The sequence below is a fragment of the Henningerozyma blattae genome, chromosome 7, assembly GCF_000315915.1.
Source record: "Henningerozyma blattae CBS 6284 chromosome 7, complete genome".
NCBI lineage: Eukaryota > Fungi > Ascomycota > Saccharomycetes > Saccharomycetales > Saccharomycetaceae > Henningerozyma > Henningerozyma blattae.
Window position 1 is genome coordinate 812,112 of NC_020191.1, and position 20,483 is coordinate 832,594.

The window sequence follows — 20,483 nt, forward strand, 5'->3', positions numbered from 1 at the left end:
TAGGATAACAATATTAAAAAAAAATGAAGTAAAGGGAATGAAGTGAAATAAATGAAATGAAATGTTAGAAAGCTTAAATTAAATCAAAATAATCTTAAATTATTTTGTGAGATAGAATTGGAATTAATATTTTAAAAGATGTAATAAAGAATTAGGTAATATATGCATAAAATGCTTTATTAGAAAAAAAAACTGCAGATGGGATGATATATATTGATTAGAAAATAAAGATGAACTTTGAAATTTATTAAAATTTTTTTTTGAGTATAAGGAGTTGTTTCCTATAATTTTGTAAATGGTTTGTAATCATTTAGGTGATAATATTTGGATGTCATATTTTTGTTCTGTTATTAATTTTTTTTAAAAAGGTTTTCTTGTTCTTTTTCTTTTTTTTTCTTGTTTTTTTCTTATTTTTTACACTTTATAACTGCAATAAATGTTCAATATCATTAATTAGTGGGATGGCCATAATACTAGCTAGTGTTAATATAAATACTATTTGTCGATGCAAATTACTTTTTATGGATATCTGAATCTGTCTTTCCATTAGTTGAATAAAGCCCCTTTGAAATAGTGGAATTATTTAATGAAGAAATTGGTGTCGAATTCGGAGTATGAGAAGGCAATAAAAAATTATCTGAGGTCATTCCTTGAGTTAGGTTTTGTGATGATCTTGACAACAAATCTTTATGGATACTTGAATAAGAGACTGATATACTATTACTCATTAAATCTTCATTATTATCAATAAACCCGATGGTGTCCTTTATTGATCCCATCAGCTGACCACCATTTGTATTGGTATTATTGATTGTCTCTTTCACAAGTCCATCATTACTTTTATTTTCATTATCGTCTTCATCTTCATCATCTTCGTCTTCACTATCTGATGCAAATATAAAACTTGATGATGATACTGTTCTCTTTGGAACAATTGGCTTTCTAATTGTTTTCTTAACTGTAGATACTAGAGGAGAGGATCTTGTTGGGATGGAACCTGCTAAACTATTTAAGTTTGAATGGGATATATTATATTTATCGTTAGTTGTAGCAGTAGTTGGATTTGTGATGGGTGAGTTCAATAGCTTACCAGTTATAAAGCTATGAGTTCTTGAATTATCAGTGAATGAAGCCACTGAAACACTTTGAGTTAAATCCTTCAATGAATTATTACCCATTGATTTCCCCAAAGAAACTGTTCTTTTCAAACCAAGACCCATGTTATTGTTATAACCGTCAGCTTCATCATCACTATCATCATCTGAACTTTGTTCTTGTGAATGTTCAATGAATTGTTGATTTCCTTCAGAACCGGAATAACTTCCAGATTCGTCTTCTAAGTCACTTGGAGTACTCATATCTGTGTCTTCATCACTATCCATGAAAGTGAAACTACGATTTGATATTGGAAGATTTGCTTGAGGTGTTGTTACAGCATCGTTACTCAAAGTATTGCTGTTATTATTATTAGTATTATTATTATTTGTAAGCAATTGATTAGAATTACTTAGTATAGGAGTGTTTGTAAGAGAATTATCATAATTTGAATAATTACTTGCAATACTATCGTTCCTCATTGTATGTTGTAAATCAATACCTTCTGGAATATCAATGATACCTGAATGATCCATTGGTAAGAAACTTGAAGTATCACCGGTATAAACTGAATTATAATCATACATGTAATCGTAACCTCTATAGGTATTAACGTTGTGAGATTCTGCATTCCTGTAACCACTATAATCACTATCTGATTCTTCATCTGAACCATAATTTAAAGTGGTTGCAGGTAATAATTTAATTATTGGGTGTAATTGAGTGATTAAATTATTACCAGTTGGATTATTTGCTGATCTCGAAGAAGTTGTGGAAGTGTTATCGGTTAATGGAGAATGAATTGATGAATCAAATCTTCTTGAAAATCTTGCATTAATGAATAACCCACTATCCTCATCATCTTGATCATCATCGTCATCATCTGAGGAAGAAGAAGACTGATGGGTTTGCATGGAATTATTATTATGCTTTTTGGGTAAAGTGAAATAACTATCATTGTTATTTGAATAATTATTTAAAGAATCAATTGAAGAAGAAGAGTTTAATTGTGATAATGTATCTGAGCTTGAATATTTGACTGCTTCACATTGTTCCACTCTATCATTGAAATGAATATGTCTATCCTTTGATAAAGCTATGCTTTCATTATGGACATTATTATTGTTGTTATTTGACGAAGTTGTCAGAATCGATGGTAGTATGGGTTCGTCTGGAGTGTTTGTATTGTCATTGTCATTAGAGTTGGGGTTATTATAATTATTATTATTGTTATTATTAGTATTAGTAGTATTATTAAGATTAGAATTAAGATTGTTATTAGAATTAGAATTGGAATTAGCAATATTAGAATCGTTTCTTATTGATGAAGGAGTAATTGCAGATTTATCATTGTCATTAGTCGTTTGAATAGTAGTAGTAGTAGTAGTGGTGGTGGCGGCGGCATTAATGTCATTATCATTAGTGGGAGTGGTTGATCTTTTTGGGTTCATGAAGTTCATGATGGGGACGTTGTTGTTGATGTTTGTGGTTTGGAAAAGATTATCATTATTTCCTTCTAATAGAGCTGCGGCAGACGCTACGCTTCTTAAATTTGTATAAGAAGAAGGAGTGGATAGTTTTGGCGCGGTTGTCGGTATTACATCTTGTAGTACTATTTGGTCTTGAGTATTATTCTTGGTAATGGGGGAATAATATTGGGCGTTGATTTTACCCGCCAAGAAATTGTAATCTTCATGAGGATCCTTTGCAGGACCATTTGGATCCATAACCACTGTTGTGTGTCTCATTTCATTAAAATGTTTTCTTGCCTCGTTCAATTTCCAAAGAGCGTTTTCTTCAATGATTTCCGTGACTGTTCTTTTCTTTAAGATTGGCTTTAATTTGACATTTGGATTGGTATTAGCATTACTTTTGTTTTTTTGCAATCTCTTGTCGTCGGCACCGTATAATAATTCCATTGAAGTTGAAGTTGTTGTATTTGAAATATTTTTCTCTGAAGAAGTATGATGTAATTCTAATTGATCATCGGTGACAACGGGACCATAAAGCCAAGTGACATCTGAATCTTTGGACCAATTTACGATTTCCGGCGATACTGTTTGTAAATTATTCCTTGCCTTTGCCCAAGTTCTCCAAGAAGCGTTTTCCAATCTTGCCGAGTTGACTTCATCTTGAACGTTTCTTTTCTTTTTCTTCAAAACGATATATTTCCAAGAATTTGAAATTTCGTACTCGTTCCAATGATGTGATAGATAATCGACATGTCTTTCTGGTTCTCTTACTACATCGTTATCATCTTGTGGTATCAATAAAGTATCGTTATCAGCTGGAGGAGGCGACGTGGATGCAGAGGGGATATATGAGTCTGAATTTAATCTTTGTATTGGAACACCAGGGGAGGATACAGAGGGTGAGCGTGATGATGATGAGGAAGATGAAAGCGAAGGAGATGGAGATGGAGTTGGTGTGAATGAATGATTGTTTTTGAATAGTTGGAAGGGTATATTGGGGTGGGCTGTAGGGTTGCGATTCATTGTGGTATTGGCATGTGTGGTGTAGTCCTCATCGTCATCGGAAGAGTCTGAAATATTGTTCAAATTTGATTTCGAATCGTGAAGATATCCGAGAGACCTTGTTCTCTTCAAATTAAAAGTCTTTTTATGAAACTCATCGTCGTTATCAGCTTGGACTGCCATTGACACGGAGGGACCCATATCTTCGTCTTCGTCTGGGATCTGCATGTTATTCTTTTGCAAAAGTTCGTGGTTCTTGCTTGATATGGATTGGTAATGTGTTGTGTTGCTCTTACTGCGAGTGTATGGGATTGGCACGCGGTTGCCACTGTTATTATTGCTTTTATTTGAATGAGAGGCGAAATACGAAGCTAGATTGTTTGGCATGATGCTTTTGCTGTGGGAAGGATTACGCTGAGGAAGATATATATGTATATATTATGTTGTTGGGGGGGGGATATCTTTTATTATTTTTTTTTTAATTTTCTATCTTGTAGATCTAAACGCCAATTTACCGGGCAAAAAAAAGAAAACAAAATAGAAGTTTTAATGTAATGGACTAGAATAAGAAGGGGAAGAATAAAGACAGACAGATGTGTATACTGTGAATAGGATTGGTAGAAGACGAGGGGTGTTTGATATGAGTTTTTGTAGATGCAGTTGTAGAAAAAAAATCCTAAGTTGTGTGTGCGTGTGTGAGTGGTGTTTGGATTCTGAGATAGTGATGCTATTTAGAGTGATGTGTGTGATGTTGCTTCAAATTTATTTTCTCAGTAGTGGGAGGAGGCGATGAGTAATGAGTAATGAGTAATGAGTAATGAGTAATGAGCAATAAGCAATAAGCAATAAGCAATAAGCAATAAGCAATAAGCAATAAGCAATAAGCAATAAGCAATAAGCAATGAGCAATGAAGCTATTTTTGTTTTTTAAAAAAAATAAGAAAAAAAAAGTTTAATAGACACTAAAAAAATGAATTATTATTATTATTATTGTTGTTATGGGAGGGGAAAAAAAAGAAAAATAAGTTGAACTTGGTCCAATACGTAGACAGAGAGGGGCTAGTGTGTATGGATTAAATGTATATAAACGTGACTTATGAATGCGATTATTAAAGAAAGAAAAGCGAAAAGCAAAGTAAAGCGATTAGATAAAATTTAAAGCAACCAGATTAATTTTTTTTTTTGAATTTTTCTTGTTGAAATTTATTTATGTTAATTTTTCACACTTTTACTTAAAGCGGGTTTGAAAAAAAAGAGGGACAGTCAATTGAAATTGAAATTGAAATTGAAATGAAAATAAGAGTAAAAAGTAAGAGTAAGTAAGCAAGAAAGTAAGAATGATAGAATACTAAATAAGATGAGAAATAATCACAATAAAATTACTTCCATTACGGGCACCCCGCCAAGCCTCAGCAGGCTCCTCAGACAAGCCTGCAGACGATTTTTTTTAACACAGACACACCCGTAGCACGGCTGGCTGGTGCCTATTTTACGTCGCCGATATTCCACGTGAGCACGTACGTGCACGTGATGAGAAATTGGGGGGCAAAAGACGAGGGGTGCTTTTCTTTTTATTTCTAATTTTCTTTTATTTCTATTTTTAAATTTTTAGTTTTTCGCGTCGTAGAGCTGTGCGGCATTTTTTTCGCGTCGGGCTGGCCAAACTGACACAGGGTCGCCTGGAAGGCCCACGCGGTGCAAGTTGCGGGGGTGGCAAAAAGTGCGGGGACGGTCAGCTGATGATGGGCTATTGTGGCTGGCCAACATAAGCCGCCAGCGGGGAAAAAAAACTTGTCTCGGATTATCTGTCCGGAACATCCTCGGAAGAACATCCTCGGAAGAACATCCTCGGAAGAATCTCCTCTCTCTCTTGCCTTTCTCTTGGCCCCTTTTGACTCTCCCCTCAACCCCGGATTATCCTTCCACGGAACATCCTCCACAGTCCACGAGCGTACTGCCACACCCCAGGAACAGTCGCAACCCCGCAGGGTGCCCTAGACCACCCTGTAGTGCCAATCCTCCCGTATGTGCGGCGCCGTCTGTGGCGATTCCTTCTGCTTCTAACGTCCGCCATAGCCGCCCAGTTGCCGGCACGTGCGCCTCCACTGTGCCCAGGGCCGTATGGCACAATACCATATTCCCACACCACGTGATACGCCGCCCAGTGTGTTTACGCGTCTCGCCACCGGAACTGACGCGTAACGGGTCACGTGGCCCAACCACCCGCCCACTGCCCACGTGATCGGAGTTCCTACCACTGCCATCACTTCCCACGGCTCTTATTCGTAACCATCCATCAGTCCCCATGGAACAAAACTCTTGCGCCTTTTCTGGCTCCCAGGCAATACCGGCAGTACCACCAGGCCAAATGGCCAATTCTTGTTGTGGAACACGTAAATCCCATAGCCGTACATCCGATTGTCGATCACCAGTCAGAATAAAATGTTCTCTACTTGGTACTGGATTAAACTGGATGCTTGTTAAGGCGTTTTTACACGGCTGTCTACTACGAGATCCCATGGTGATAGCGCCTTGCCCTATTGCCTCTCGCAAATCTATCAGCCGCGGAACCGTATCCTGACTCGCAATCCCTAAAACATTGTTTGTGGAACATGATACTTCATTCACGGCAAACCGTAAATCAACACTTTGTACAGGGGAAAACCTGTTTGTGTCCCAGATCTTTACACACCGATCTCCAGATCCTGTGAAAAACATTCCATTATCACGAGGATACCATAGGATACTATTGATACTATACTGGTGATAGGATAGTGTGCTTGTGCTTGAACCTTCCTTTTGTATGGAAGAAGAAGAAGAAGGAGAAGCTGATGATGATGAACCACGATACATACGATACGCTCGATTGTTGGAGGTGTAGCTATGTATCAAGCGATGGTTCGAGGAACTAGACACACTATGGGTGGGGATCTCATTCCCGGTTTTGGTTCCCTTATAGAAATTTATCCTTCTATTAACCACCTCATATTGTGTGTCATTTTTCGTCAATCGATCATCTGTATCCCATAATTCAACACTGCCATCGTCCTTGCCAATTAAAAGATACTCGTTGGCCTCACTATCTAGATCTAAACATGTTAAGAAACTTTCAATGTTTTTCCGTTGTCGAAGCTTGTATAGTTTAGGAACGTTGCCTTCAAATATTCGTTCCAATTGTAATTGGAATTCTTTGGTGTAATCTATCTTCCGGGGGCAAAATCTTGTATAGTCTAACTTGTTCATTTGTAGTCGCTATAGTTGTGTGTGTGTGTGTATATCGTTATTTGTTTCTCTGCCCGTTTGTTTTTTTTCTTTTTCTTCGTCTCATCGCTTCTTCCTTCCCATTAATTACGTATAATTTTCCCTTAGAAATCGGTAGTAAATAAATTTAAACTTTTGGGTCCTACACTCTCTACCCTATCATTGAATAGACATTCTCGCTTGGCATGAATAACACATCGGATTGGGAAGCAATCAGGAAATAAAGCAGAATATGCTTTTGTTCCTTAATTCCGCGGACTTACAACTTTTTGAATGGAATTAGTTGCCAGCGTCACATTCTTTCCGTTTGGTTGGCGGTAAGACAACCGCGGAAACAGAAACAACTTGGTTGCTATTGGGAAATGCTGTCACCATACAATTGTGTATTGCATAGCATATTCCAATTAACAGAGTGGCCCGAAGAAAAACAACCAAAAAATCTAAAAGAGCCAAAGCAAGGTTCCCATTATATAAATATACATGTCTAGAACCACTGACGGTGCAACACATGTGCGACCTATTTTTTATTGTGCCAAGACTTTTTGTTTTTATTTAGATCAGTTCTTATTTTTTCCATAATGTGTTTGCGCCGTACAGGTTTGCTGAACGATTCTAGAATTTTTCGTCTTACAAGTTGCACATACGAAAAGGGCAGAAAATAAAAGAACAGCATTGGGAAACAAAGAGGTAACAATAGAGAACACATGCTTTTCTTACTATAATTAATATATGACAGATATTTACAATAATAACTTGTGCTGCTATGCTAAGGTCATTTACTCGAACAGTGACAAGGGTAAAAGACTGCAATTACAATTTGACAGAGGTATTTTGATAGTGTATAATTTTACAGAAAAGTATTTTTTTTTTTTTCAATTAACGGTCGCATTTTCTAGAAGTATCCCTTAAAGTATTGCTATTATGCACAAATACACAAAAAAGAGATGCGCTTATATAAATAAACACACACACACACACACACTCACTCACTCTCTCAAACATAAAACATAATCTCCACCACAACAATGCTAGAGAAACAACCAAACCAAGAAAAACTTTACATTTGGAAAAAACTATGGGCCAAAAGGCGTAAGAATAATCACAAGAGGATTCAAATGCTGGAACAGCGATTAGCAAGGAAATGTCTAATTTATCCCAGTAATGAAACATTAGAGAGAAGTAAAAAAAGAATCCGTGTGGCTATTACAAGAGAACGACAAAAATATATTAGAAAACGTATTAAAGAGACATTCAATAGCATATAATGCACGGCGTGGAGGAGCGACCCGAGAATGTTATAAAATTTCCGGTTAATGCAAAAAACATACGTAAACTTCAGTAAAAAATATCCCTAGAGGCCCTAAGGGTGACAAATTCTTTTAAAGAAAAAAAAACAAAACAGAAAGAAGTTAGTTATTTACATACATATATACATACAAGAATGTCTTCAAATGTATTGGATGAAATTGTTATGGAAGAAGTGGCATTGAATTGTCCTCAACAATTTATTACATACCACAAATGCTTATCTTCTAATGAAGATTGCAATGCATCTCGTAAAGAATTATCGAATTGTATTGAAAACAAAGTACCTAGTATACAAAAGATTATGACCAATTGTCAAACACTTTTAAACAATTATAACAATTGTATTAGAAAGAATTGGGAAAAGGGTGAGAGTGATACGAGTATAGATCAGTTGTGTTCTAAGGAATTGGATTCATTAAGGGAATGCTCTTCGAATCAATTGAAAGGTACGAAACCAATCTTGAGTAATTTGAAGTTTCCACCTGCTAATTAACCACAATAGCTCAACAAACAAATATATATATATATATATATATATATATAAGTTACCTTTTTTTCCCTTGTAAATATTTAAAATTATAAATCATATATATATACGTATGTATATATATGTTATATTAATATATGTATAAAAATCGTCAAAAAACACTCGTTTAATTGCGTGCTATTCACATATTGGCAATGGTAGAGTAGAAAGCTTCACCTTGGATAGAAGCAATCTTCAATTCCAAGTCGGTTGGCATTCTAGAACCATCAGCACCGGCAAAAGTACCAGCACCCCATGGGGAACCACCGTGTGGTTCTTCCAAGTTGGTCAATTGTGGGAAGGCTGTCTTGTAACCTAATGGAACAAAGATCATACCGTGATGAACAATGGTAGACAAACAATTCATGATGGTAGATTCGTTACCACCACCGGTACCAGTAGAGACGAACATACCAACAGTCTTACCATGTAGAGCACCACCAGCCCATAAACCACCGGTTTGATCCCAGAAAGCCTTCCATTGAGCTGGGAAGTTACCGAATCTGGTTGGAATACCGAATAAGAAGTGGTCGTATTCAGTCAAAGTCTCTTTGGTAGCAATTGGGTAGTTTGGTTTTGGAGCAGCATGCATCAATTTCAAGACATCTGGGGATAAAGTTTCTGGGACTTGGTAGATTTGAGCTTGACCACCAGCCCTGATGATCCCCTTTTTTTCAGCTTCAGCCATTTCGGCGACGTGGCCGTACATGGAGTAGATGATGATAGCAACTTTTTGAGCCATTTTTTATAAATTTAATTGTCTGTGTGATCTGAGAGATATTGAAAGAACTGTATTGTCTTACTCTTGTAGTATTTAGGGGAGAGAAAGAGACAGAGAGAGAAAAGAAACTAAATTTGTTTCTATTTTGTTCAAGTTCTGAAAAACCTGGGTATTTATATACATGTCCCCTAAGGTTTATTACCTTGACAACTACGGCATATTTCAACCATGTTGCCTCACTTTCTCAACAAAGTTTCTGTTTCAATTGGCTATTATCCGTATTTGTCATCTATCGTAAACGACGAAAAGATATCTTAGTCAACGTGAGGAGAGCGGGGGGTTATAAAATGTTAAAATTTCATTCCAGTGGTACGGAATGCTTCTTCTTGGGAACACACCGCGGAAATTACCGCAAATTTCCGCAGTGCTTATTCAGCGTTACTAAGTGATATTACTAACATTATTAAAATCACGTGGCGCGGTCTTACCCGGAGAAGATTTGGTTGAATCTTGCCTAAGATTCGGTGCGAACTTAATATAGCGGTGACTAACTAAGTAATTAAAGTATATATTTTGAAGGACAGTAGGAAACATACAGCACACTTTGGACTGAATATTAAGATAGAAAAAGTAAGATCGTTAAAGACATACTATGTACTCTAAGGAATTGGTCGTGGCCACTCAGGCAGTTCGTAAGGCTTCCTTGTTGACCCGTAGAATCCAATCTCAAGTGATTTCTAATAGAAACAATTCTACTATTATTAAAGATGACAAATCGCCAGTTACTGTGGGAGACTTTGCAGCTCAGACGATCATCATCAATACGATCAAGGCGAATTTCCCCAACGATAGTATTGTTGGTGAAGAATCTGCTGATGATTTGAGTGATGAGTTTTTGTCCAGGATCTTGAGTTTGATTAATGAGAATGATGAGATATATACCAGAGATTACCCATGCGAGGACGACGTATATCCTTTCAAAGACGGCCAGGATTTCCCCTTGGCTACTACCGACGATGTGCGCCGTGTTATTAATATGGGTAATTATCAAGGTGGTAGATCTGGTCGATTCTGGTGTTTAGATCCAATTGATGGGACTAAAGGGTTTTTAAGAGGCGATCAATTCTCTGTATGCTTGGCATTTATTGTAGATGGTAAACCACAAATCGGATGTGTTGGCTGTCCCAATCTATCTTTGGAATCCTACGGTGGACAAGATACTACTGGGTTTGATAAGTTTGGTTATCTGTATAGAGCTCACAGAGATCATGGTGCGTTCATCTCCGTGGCCAGTTTACCTAGATTAAATTGGTCTGCTTTGAAATGTAATACGCTTACTGACACCAACCAAATGGTCTCGTTAGAAGGTGTAGAAAGAGCACATTCAGACCATGACGAACAAGATATGATTAAGTCACGTTTAGGGATGAAGCAGACAAGACATTTGGATTCGAATGTGAAATATTGTCTCTTGGCATCCGGTCTTGGCGACGCATATTTGCGTATCCCATTAACAATGGAATTCCAAGAAAAGATATGGGACCATGCCGCAGGAAATGTGATTGTTCTGGAGTCCGGAGGGATCCATACCGATGCGATGGAAAACGTTCCTTTAGATTTCGGTAATGGTAGAACACTGGCCACCAAGGGCGTCATTGCCACCTGTGGGCCTGCAGAGTTACATACAAAAGTTGTCACGACTGCCGGCGAGATCATCAGATCCAGAAAGCACTAGGCGTTTGTATTTTATAATATTTATCATTTGTATTCTTTGTACATCGAACATTGCACAACGTGATGCACTATACAATTTGCACCCTACAATTTGCATTACACAATGCGCATTGCACATTGCACTATTACATGTCGTCCCGTTACCGGCATCGCCAGCCCGTCATCGGCATCCCTTATCGCAATCATCTCTTACAACCTTAATCTCGTTGCTAGGCACCCAGTAGCCGCCAACACCCACGATAATGCTTGCCTTTACTACGATAGTCGCTATCGATTCCCATTAGTGCCTTTGTGGTAACCTATCGTGTCTTATCTTGCCTGTAAAAGACGTATCCCGTTCCTAAAAGTGCCCTATCTCAACCCTGCTCAGACACTATCACAGCCCTACTAAACCCTACTTTACCTGTGGATGTATCTTTTCTATCTCAACCAATCATATCTGTCCTAATTAACCCCTATCAGGACCCTTCCGTTTCGGGCCATCCTGGCGACGCGACACGCTCCCAATTAGGAAACCTTAAGACCCGTTTGCGAAAAAAAAAACGTCTCTAAACTACAAACAGACTCTCCCAGAGAATCGCCCGGAGAATACATCCACACAGAAATGCCTGCTCAGCATCACGCCTCCTCTCTCCGAAATCCTTGCCGGCATCACGCCGCACGCCGGAAACGGCCTGTCCACCCGAACACCCAGGCCCTTCCCCGGAAATGTCCGGCACTGAAATGTCCGCACAGCCTCAGGTATTCCCAGACGCACCCGCACAACTCGCTCGGTCCGGCGGGCCGTTTCCGGCATTCGATATCGCCTTTTCAGGAATCTATAAACCCTTGCATCCTGTGGTCCAGGCAACCCCCAAAATATTTCTTCAGTTTGATAATATCAATAGTAATAGCAATAACAATAGTAATCCTTCTCTTTGCCACTTTCTTCCCTGGATCCGTTCGTTACGTAGCAAATACCAAGGGGGAAACCTAATTTGACAAGAATCCCGAAATTTAAGCCCAATTTGGCCCTAGTCCCAATTTAATCGTAGTCCCTAGACAAATCTTGGGCGGGCAAATCTTTTCACTTTTTCATACTATCTTTTACTTTTTCCATATATTGTCGGGTGATAAGTTCTTGATATATGGAAAGTTTACCCACGACTAGACTCGGAATCCTCTAGTAAGCCTTGTAATCCTATAGTAATCCTCTAGTAATCCCATAGTAATCCCCTGGTGCTCCATGGTAAAACCTTAGTCCTCTAGATTATACTCACTTATCTTGTTATAGTAATTTCTATAGATTAAGTTTGATATCGATGGTATTGGTTGGGATGAAAATAAAGCTAAAAGGGTTTTAAGAAATCCCGTTAAGTTAAGTGAAATGAAAAAAAAAAAAAAGATACTACTACGTAATTGTATTGTAGATTTCTTTTGCTTTGCTGTTATTGTTCTTGCTAATGCTGTTGCTTTTAAATTTTGTTTCATCCAGTTTACTTTGTTACTTTGTCATTTTTAATTTTTAATTTTATTCTATTTTTTTTTTTCATCTGTCTAGCTACTTGATAAACTGGATCGTATTATTTTATTTTTATTTACTAACCTTGTTATTTTTTTTTCTTTAATCTAATCAAAGATTTTTTGTTTTTTTTGTTTTTTGCTTATACTAATCCCATTGTAAAATTCGTAGTACTCTCCAGATACTATTCTCTTTTTTTTTTTAATATATAAACCCTGTCATATTGAAACATTTTCCTACTGATTTGGATTTGTCGAATATATCTATATATATTCACACCTTTTGTCTTTTTTTCTGTTCGAGACTTTATCCAATACAACATCAAAACTTAAATCCACCACTCAAAAGCTCATCCAACACAACATGCCAAGATTCTTCGGTGGCAGCCGTGGGTCTGTAGAAAAAGAACCTGATCAGTTCGAAATCCTAGACCAGGATACAAACGTCTCAGATATAAACCTTGCAGAAAGATATGCAAGAGATACTCAATCAGATGAAAGGAGCAAACCAAGGCATAGAAATGTGCACAGCTATTACCAGAATTGGATAGATTCGTTCAAAAGAGCTGAACCGGTTGGCGAAAGAAGACGTAGACGTGCTCAACAGGATATCAGTACCACAAATATCAATAACATGAATAAAGGTGATGAAAGTGATTTCTATATGGGTAATGGAGGCGAACCTTCCACAAATATCGATACCGCTTATGATATGAATTCTAATGAAGTCGATCCTAATAATAAGAAAAATGAAAACATTTATGCGTTAAATGATGATTTGGAAGATGGTACGACGTCTATTGCTGCCTCAGAGGATATGCCCAAAAAGGGTGGGATGAAGGCTAGACATGTCATCATGATGACTTTGGCAACTGGTATCGGTACTGGTCTATTGGTTGCCAATGCTAAATCTCTTCATTTTTCGGGTCCAGCAGGGCTAGTGGTCGGTTATTTCATGGTTTCATTTGTCACTTATTTCGTCGTTCAAGCCGCCGGTGAAATGGCTATCGCTTATCCCACTTTACCCGGTGGGTTTAATACTTATCAATCATTATTTATCTCCAAACCATTTGGGTTTGCCACTGTTTGGATCTTTGCATTAAATTGGTTAACCATTCTACCTTTGGAATTGATCACTTCTTCCATTACTGTGAAATATTGGACCACTTCCATCAATCCAGATATTTTCGTCCTGATCTTTTATTTGTTTTTATTATTTGTTCATTTCATAGGGTTACGTCTTTATGCAGAAGCTGAATTTTTTTTCAATTCTTGTAAAATTTTGATGATTACTGGGTTCATTATTTTCTCCATCGTGGTTAATTGTGGTGGTGCAGGCCATGATGGTTATATCGGAGGGAAGTATTGGCACGATCCTGGCCCATTCGCCTCCGATAATGGTGCTGCTAGATTCAAAGAAGTTTGTTACGTTTTGATTAATGCTTATTTCTCTTACGGTGGTACTGAATTATACGTTCTTTCCGTTAATGAACAAGAAAATCCAAGAAAAGCTGTCCCTGTCGCTGCAAAGACTTCTGTATATCGTGTCGCAATCATTTATTTATTGACTATGATTTTGATTGGGTTTAATGTTCCATACAATAGTCCAGATTTGATGGGGAATGCTAATTCCAAAGATGCCTCTCCTTATGTCTTGGCTGCTCAAATCCATGGTGTCAAAATCGTGCCTCATTTTATTAATGCTGTTATCTTACTTTCAGTCATTTCAGTCGCAAATAGTGCTTTATTTGCTGGCCCAAGATTATTAGCCACTTTAGCAGAACAAGGGTTTGCGCCAAAATTCTTAACTTATGTCGATAGAGCAGGTAGACCTTTATTGGCTCTATGTGTTTGTTCCTTGTTTGGTGTCATCGCCTTCGCTGCTACTTCTAAAAAGGAAGATGAAGTTTTCACATGGCTAGCCGCCATTGCCGGGTTAAGTGAATTGTTTGCATGGTCAGGTATCTTATTATCACATATCAGATTCAGGTGGGCCATGAAATATCATGGCAAATCCATGGATGAAGTTGGATACAAGGCCATCACTGGGATCTGGGGCAGTTATTACGGTCTTTTCTTCAATTTATTGGTGTTGATCGCTCAATTCTGGGTTGCTTTAAGTGCTCCAGGCAGTGGTGGCCAAGTCACAGCAATTTCCTTTTTTGAAAGTTATTTGGCCTTTGTCATTTGGGTATTCTTTTATTTATGTTATATGATCTATAATAAAGATTGGACCATCTTGATCCCATTGAAAGATATTGATGTTGATTACCAAAGAAGAATATATGATGCTGATTTCCTAAGACAGGAGAAGGAGGAAAGTTATGAAAAATATAAACAATCCAATATTGGTAAGAAAATCTATGCATGGTTGTGGACTCTTTAAATTAGACATACATCTCTTTTTTTTATCAATAAACGGCAGCATTATTAGATCTTCATCTGAAAATTAGAAGAAAGATACTTTATTTTTAAAATTCACCATATATATCCTTTGTATAATAATAAATCGAGAAAACAAAACAAAAAAAAATTGAAACACCATTACTAAGACTTAAAAGAATTTAATATATCCGTAGTGAAACATGTAATGAAGAAGGCTTTTATTTTCTATTCTTTTATATATATCGTTTTCCCCAAAACGTAAATTTCCCCAGCTAAAAGATTTACCCCACTGTATATGTTCTCGCTCATATGTTGTAATTCAGAGTTAAACGGCGGCTAAGAAACTTCCGTAACGCGGTGTTTCCGGGTTCATACTCTTTCTACTGTGTTTCGTTTTTCCTTTTTTTTTCTTTCTATTTAAGAGATGTGGTAAATCTTGAAAAAATAGAGTATATAAAAAATGTTAAAATATTAGTAAATAAAATAAATAAAAATAAATAAAGGTTATAAAGTACATAAATGTGTCGTTTGCGTAAGTATATATACAAGAAAACAACAGCATCAATTCATTAATATGCAACTTCTACTTTTTTCTTTTCTATTTTTCATCTATTTGGTGGCCCAAGCTTTTGGGGTAGTAGTAGCCAAGATCAACTTTTCTTCTTCAGATCCCTTTTCGGGGTGGTATTCATACATCCAAGAAGCATGGACAGGTAAAGTCATCAAGATAGATTCAACTCTGGAACCTGGGGTTCTTAAACCGAATTGAGTACCTCTATCGATGATTAAGTTGAATTCAACATATCTACCACGTCTAATAGCTTGCCATTCCTTTTGCTTTGGAGTGAATTCCATATCCTTTCTTCTAGCAACGATTGGCAAATAAGATGGTAAGAAGGCATCGAAGGAATCTTCAACAATCTTCAAGATTTCGTTTGGATCTTTTTCGTTGAAATCATCAAAGAAAGTACCACCAATACCTCTAGTTTCATTTCTGTGAGGAATGTAATAATATTTATCAGCCCAAGCTTTCCATTTTGGGTATAATTCTTTATCATGTTTATCCAAGGCTAATTTATGATTGTTGTGGAATAATTCAGCATCTTCTTCATATAAGTAAGCTGGTGTTAAATCAGAACCGCCACCGAACCACCAAGTTTGTGGAGTACCATCTGGGTTCCAAGTTTCGAAATAACGGTAATTCAAATGGGTAGTTGGAGCATGAGGATTGTGTGGGTGAATAACCATGGATAAACCACAAGCGAAAAATTTAACACCGTCAGCTACTGGTAAACCAGTCTTTTCATCAGTTGGCAATTTCAAATCAGCATGGTCATTCTTCATAGCAAGAATAGCTTCTGGAGTTAACTTACCATAAACAACAGAAACGTTGACACCACCTTTTTCAAAAGTAGTACCGTTTTGAATAACCATAGAGGTACCACCACCACCATCATTACCACGTTCCCAAGAGTCTGCATGAAATTTCACAGTGTCTAAAGTTTCCAAACCAGCAACAATTTCCTTTTGCTTACGTTTGATTAATTCTTCCATCTTGGTACGGATGGGAAGATTGGTCTTATCAGTTGGGGCAGGCATGGTTGTTAGTATATTATAATGAATTGGATTGTCAATTGATCCTTTGACTGTTTTGATATAATAAAGTTAAAAGAAAAAAAAAGAATGGAAGAACAAAAAAATTATAAAATATATATAAGGAAAAATTGATCTGAAAAAAAAATAAAAATATGACGAGAGTTAAGGGAAGATCGAGAATGTATCGAGAATGTTGACTAAACAGGGACCTATTTATACATCAAACGAACTCGTCAAGATCAATGGATTCTTATAGAAATTATTATTGAATGCTACAGACGTTTCAATGGACAGTGGTTGGAAGTAACAAACGAGACAGCCCTAAACGTTACCTGAGACGAGTAGGCCAGCCAGCAAAGTTCCACAGTGAGCCGAATAGGGGAGCCGAGACAGAAAACCAACACTTAAAAAAAAAGGAAATAACCCATAGAAGAAAGCAGGTAAGTAATGGGTTACTTGACGTCGTCCATCAAAGACCAACGTGTACTTACATAGTAAAATAATACAAAGGCCAAAAAGGAGAAAATTGTACGAGCTTGGCGGCTAACAAAAACAATTATTTACCCAGAGTAGAAAGCAGGAGCGGTGTTAATTGCAATGAAAAAAAATAGGAGCGATGAAAGTTTACGAAATTGTTGGAAACCGGTGCTTAGGAGGAGCATTTGTCTGAGAATGAAGAACCACGAGATTGTGTGGTTGGTGTCCAGATGATGCTAAAGGCACCCTTCGTATAAGAGGTGTTATAAGATGGTATATTCAGGTATGTATATTTTCAAGATCAACTACAATCTCAGCCCACTGGTAGCTACTGGTCGGCAGTTAGGACAAGATTTCTAATCAAATGAGAAGTTTTATTAAGAGGAATTTACTTTGTGAATAGTCATAAAAAACAAACTATAAGCATTGAAGCGAGTAGAATATACTTCTTTTTATTTGGTTTTTTTTTTAATTCTTTTTGTGGCTGGATAGAGTGTGTCGTAATCTTATAATATGATCTGGCTTCAGTATTTTTCAAGTTATAAGATTAGTTAACTGTATAAATATTACTGCTCGCTTATTTTTGCTGTTTTAGTTTTGTTGAAAAATTTTTCAGAATTTTTCAAAATTTCAACCCTAAGAAATTTCGGTTTTTTTCAGTACGGAACTAATATAAAAAGAAACATGGACTGATTATAATAATGATTCAAAACTTCTCCAGTCGAAGTAATCTAAAGCAGATTACTATTATTGGGAGGATCAGTAGATACTCTCTTTTATATGTGGTTTGCTTTATATACAAACATTATTATATATCATGCAATAGTATTTTTATGATGATAAACCTATAACAACAACAACATGAATTTCTTCATCCGAAACTATAGGTGGATACAATTTTGACATAGCTTTTTAACCCTGATCATTCTATTGCATATTCTTCGTAATTTATATGAACTTTATTTTTTAATTAGCATTCTTGTCTCAGTAAAATTTAAAAAAAAGCACTCTACTCAAATTTTTACGAAAGTATATTAATGTTTAAATAATTCCCGATGACTTTTTCTTGTTATTAATTTTTCTTCACAGAGATAATTACAAGTAAAAAAACACTTATCTACAAAAGATGGTTGAATTACCCAGCATTTGTGATAAATGCTTAGGTTCTAATAAGAATATTGCATTGACTAAGGCCACATCTTCTTCTTCCAGTTGCAAGATTTGTACTCTACCATTTACTGTATATTTTTTCAAAAAATTTAATAGGTCCAATGATATAATAAAGACTTTAATTTGCTTAAATTGCTCCAATCAAAGGAATGTCTGTCAATGCTGTTTATTAGATTTTAATTGGAACTTACCAATCCAACTTAGAGATGATATTATTAATTTAATTCAGCAAAATGGTAACAACACAACTGCTACACAAATCAAAACTAAAGAATATAAAAATGATATGATGAAAAGTTTCTTGGGTTTGAAAAAATCTATAAAATTAGGTGGTGCAGTTTATTCTTCAGATAAAGAATCATTCGAACTATTATATAATAAGTTACTATCTTTCCAAACTGATACAAATTCTATCATAAATAATGACGCACTTGCAACAACAAGAGATACACTAGTAACAGCTTCTTCATCAAATATTTCAGCTATCGTTAAATCGTTACCGTTGAATGATTCATTGGATGGAATAAATGATGATCCTATCTCATTCTTTTTTTGTTATAATGTCGACCCATCTATTCCAGAATGGAAATTACAATCTCATATTGCCACACTTCTAAATATTTCAACTGAATTAGTTTCAATTTCAATTAACCATAGGGCCAATTATGCAATTATGAAACTCAAATCCTTACAAGATTCAAAGAATTTCGTTAACAAATTAATTGATTCAAATTCATTTATAATTTCAAATTATAACACTAAATCCGTCATAAAACGTGGATATTTACAATTGAATCAGTTCAAAATTTTCCTTTTACCCATATTTAAAAATTTAAACTTTAATTTAAATAAGCTAAATCCACTTTCTTCTAATTCCGCTGATTCTATTAAATTATCGATTTTTTTGAAAAAATTAGTTCAAAAGGAATTACGACATAAAATTCAAATTGCCACAAGTAAAAACGTCACAAATGGAAAAACAAATAAAAAATCGTTTAGAAAATAATACTACATTTATATATACATATATACGCATACTTATTTCAACTTATATATTTGCATATTAAACGAGAACAAAAAATTTTTTTGTTAATACAGAATGATTGATTATCAATCACAGTCAGCTATCTCTCCTAAATATTCCTCTAACAACACTGATACTGAAGGTATAAATGATTTTAATATTGAAAAATTTTCAAAAGATACATTTTTACTTTTAGTTCATTCAATTATTTTTATTTGTATAGATTTACCTTTGAATTTAATAAAAGCTTTAAATAACCCTCCCGAATCTTATACTCTAGCATTACCACAAAATGATACTACCACATCGATTGCTCACACGTTATCTGCAAAATCAAACTCCATAATTCCAATTATGCCAACAGATCTTTTACGATATAGAACTATACATGATTATAAAATTGCTCCGCTTTATAATTCAGACGAAAATATTGTTATAAACGATACTGTTACGAAAAGCAATATCCTTAGCGAAAAAAATAGTAAAATACAGATAGTTCACCATTGACTGAAAATGATAGAATATTTACTATTATAACAATTCTTCTATCAATAGGAATTATTTATTTTTCATCAAGAAAAATATATCAAAACATTCAAAAATTACTAGCAACTACTGCATCTCCTTCAGAGTCGGAATGCCCGGGACCCACAGCTACAGTCACAGATGACAAAATGCCCCTTCAACTTTATCCTGCTATCCCTCTAGACATTCAATGTAATATCCAAGAAATAGAATCTCCTCCCACTGAGAAAAGAGATTTAACCTTTGAAGTTGAAAAAGAAATTGATAAAGAAGCTGAGATAGAAATAGCGGATATATTATTAGAAAAGATAAGTGCTGACTCAGTTTATTCGACTAATACACATACGTTCAAAGATTATAGAAATTCAAGATGGAAAAAAAATTTAAATATTGGTCTACCAATGCCTCCGGTAAATAGCAACAATAAATCTACTACCAATAAAAATGGTGAAATCACCAGTTGTAATAAAGATGCACTCTCAATGCTACTAAAGAAATAAGCAATGACATAGATATTCTCTTTTTTTTCCTTAACAAATTTTACCTTATTTGATGAATTTACCCTTTTTTTACTTTCTTTTTCATATAATGTATTTTGCAATGCTATATAATAATATTAAACATGCTTGGTGCGATTTTGTTATATAATCAGTTTTTTACCGCCGTATATTGTCGGAGTGTATGCCT

At 35.8% G+C, this 20,483-nt stretch overlaps 8 protein-coding genes across 8 annotated transcripts; 4 read left to right on the plus strand and 4 right to left on the minus strand.

Moving 5' to 3' along the window:
* Nucleotides 1–512: 512 nt before the first annotated feature.
* Nucleotides 513–3,956, minus strand: REG1 (protein phosphatase regulator REG1; the record flags this gene model as incomplete). The annotated part of the gene is made up of 1 exon (XM_004181715.1): nucleotides 513–3,956. One exon carries the CDS (start codon nucleotides 3,954–3,956, stop codon nucleotides 513–515), a length of 3,444 nt encoding a protein of 1,147 aa, XP_004181763.1.
* Nucleotides 3,957–5,483: 1,527 nt separating this feature from the next.
* RAD28 (Rad28p) lies at nucleotides 5,484–6,812 on the minus strand (the record flags this gene model as incomplete). The annotated part of the gene is made up of 1 exon (XM_004181716.1): nucleotides 5,484–6,812. One exon carries the CDS (start codon nucleotides 6,810–6,812, stop codon nucleotides 5,484–5,486), a length of 1,329 nt encoding a protein of 442 aa, XP_004181764.1.
* A 1,459-nt stretch (nucleotides 6,813–8,271) lies between these two features.
* Nucleotides 8,272–8,631, plus strand: MIX14 (Mix14p; the record flags this gene model as incomplete). The annotated part of the gene is made up of 1 exon (XM_004181717.1): nucleotides 8,272–8,631. One exon carries the CDS (start codon nucleotides 8,272–8,274, stop codon nucleotides 8,629–8,631), a length of 360 nt encoding a protein of 119 aa, XP_004181765.1.
* A 175-nt stretch (nucleotides 8,632–8,806) lies between these two features.
* Nucleotides 8,807–9,406, minus strand: PST2 (flavodoxin-like fold family protein; the record flags this gene model as incomplete). The annotated part of the gene is made up of 1 exon (XM_004181718.1): nucleotides 8,807–9,406. One exon carries the CDS (start codon nucleotides 9,404–9,406, stop codon nucleotides 8,807–8,809), a length of 600 nt encoding a protein of 199 aa, XP_004181766.1.
* A 631-nt stretch (nucleotides 9,407–10,037) lies between these two features.
* MET22 (3'(2'),5'-bisphosphate nucleotidase) lies at nucleotides 10,038–11,120 on the plus strand (the record flags this gene model as incomplete). Its single annotated transcript, XM_004181719.1, has 1 exon — nucleotides 10,038–11,120. The coding sequence occupies one exon, from the start codon at nucleotides 10,038–10,040 to the stop codon at nucleotides 11,118–11,120; it is 1,083 nt and encodes a 360-aa protein (XP_004181767.1).
* A 1,863-nt stretch (nucleotides 11,121–12,983) lies between these two features.
* TBLA0G03120 (amino acid permease) lies at nucleotides 12,984–15,005 on the plus strand (the record flags this gene model as incomplete). The annotated part of the gene is made up of 1 exon (XM_004181720.1): nucleotides 12,984–15,005. The coding sequence occupies one exon, from the start codon at nucleotides 12,984–12,986 to the stop codon at nucleotides 15,003–15,005; it is 2,022 nt and encodes a 673-aa protein (XP_004181768.1).
* Nucleotides 15,006–15,613: 608 nt separating this feature from the next.
* On the minus strand, nucleotides 15,614–16,603 carry HEM13 (coproporphyrinogen oxidase; the record flags this gene model as incomplete). Its single annotated transcript, XM_004181721.1, has 1 exon — nucleotides 15,614–16,603. The coding sequence occupies one exon, from the start codon at nucleotides 16,601–16,603 to the stop codon at nucleotides 15,614–15,616; it is 990 nt and encodes a 329-aa protein (XP_004181769.1).
* A 1,600-nt stretch (nucleotides 16,604–18,203) lies between these two features.
* On the plus strand, nucleotides 18,204–19,253 carry ECM2 (Pre-mRNA-splicing factor ECM2; the record flags this gene model as incomplete). Its single annotated transcript, XM_004181722.1, has 1 exon — nucleotides 18,204–19,253. One exon carries the CDS (start codon nucleotides 18,204–18,206, stop codon nucleotides 19,251–19,253), a length of 1,050 nt encoding a protein of 349 aa, XP_004181770.1.
* Between the last annotated feature and the right edge of the window lie 1,230 nt (nucleotides 19,254–20,483).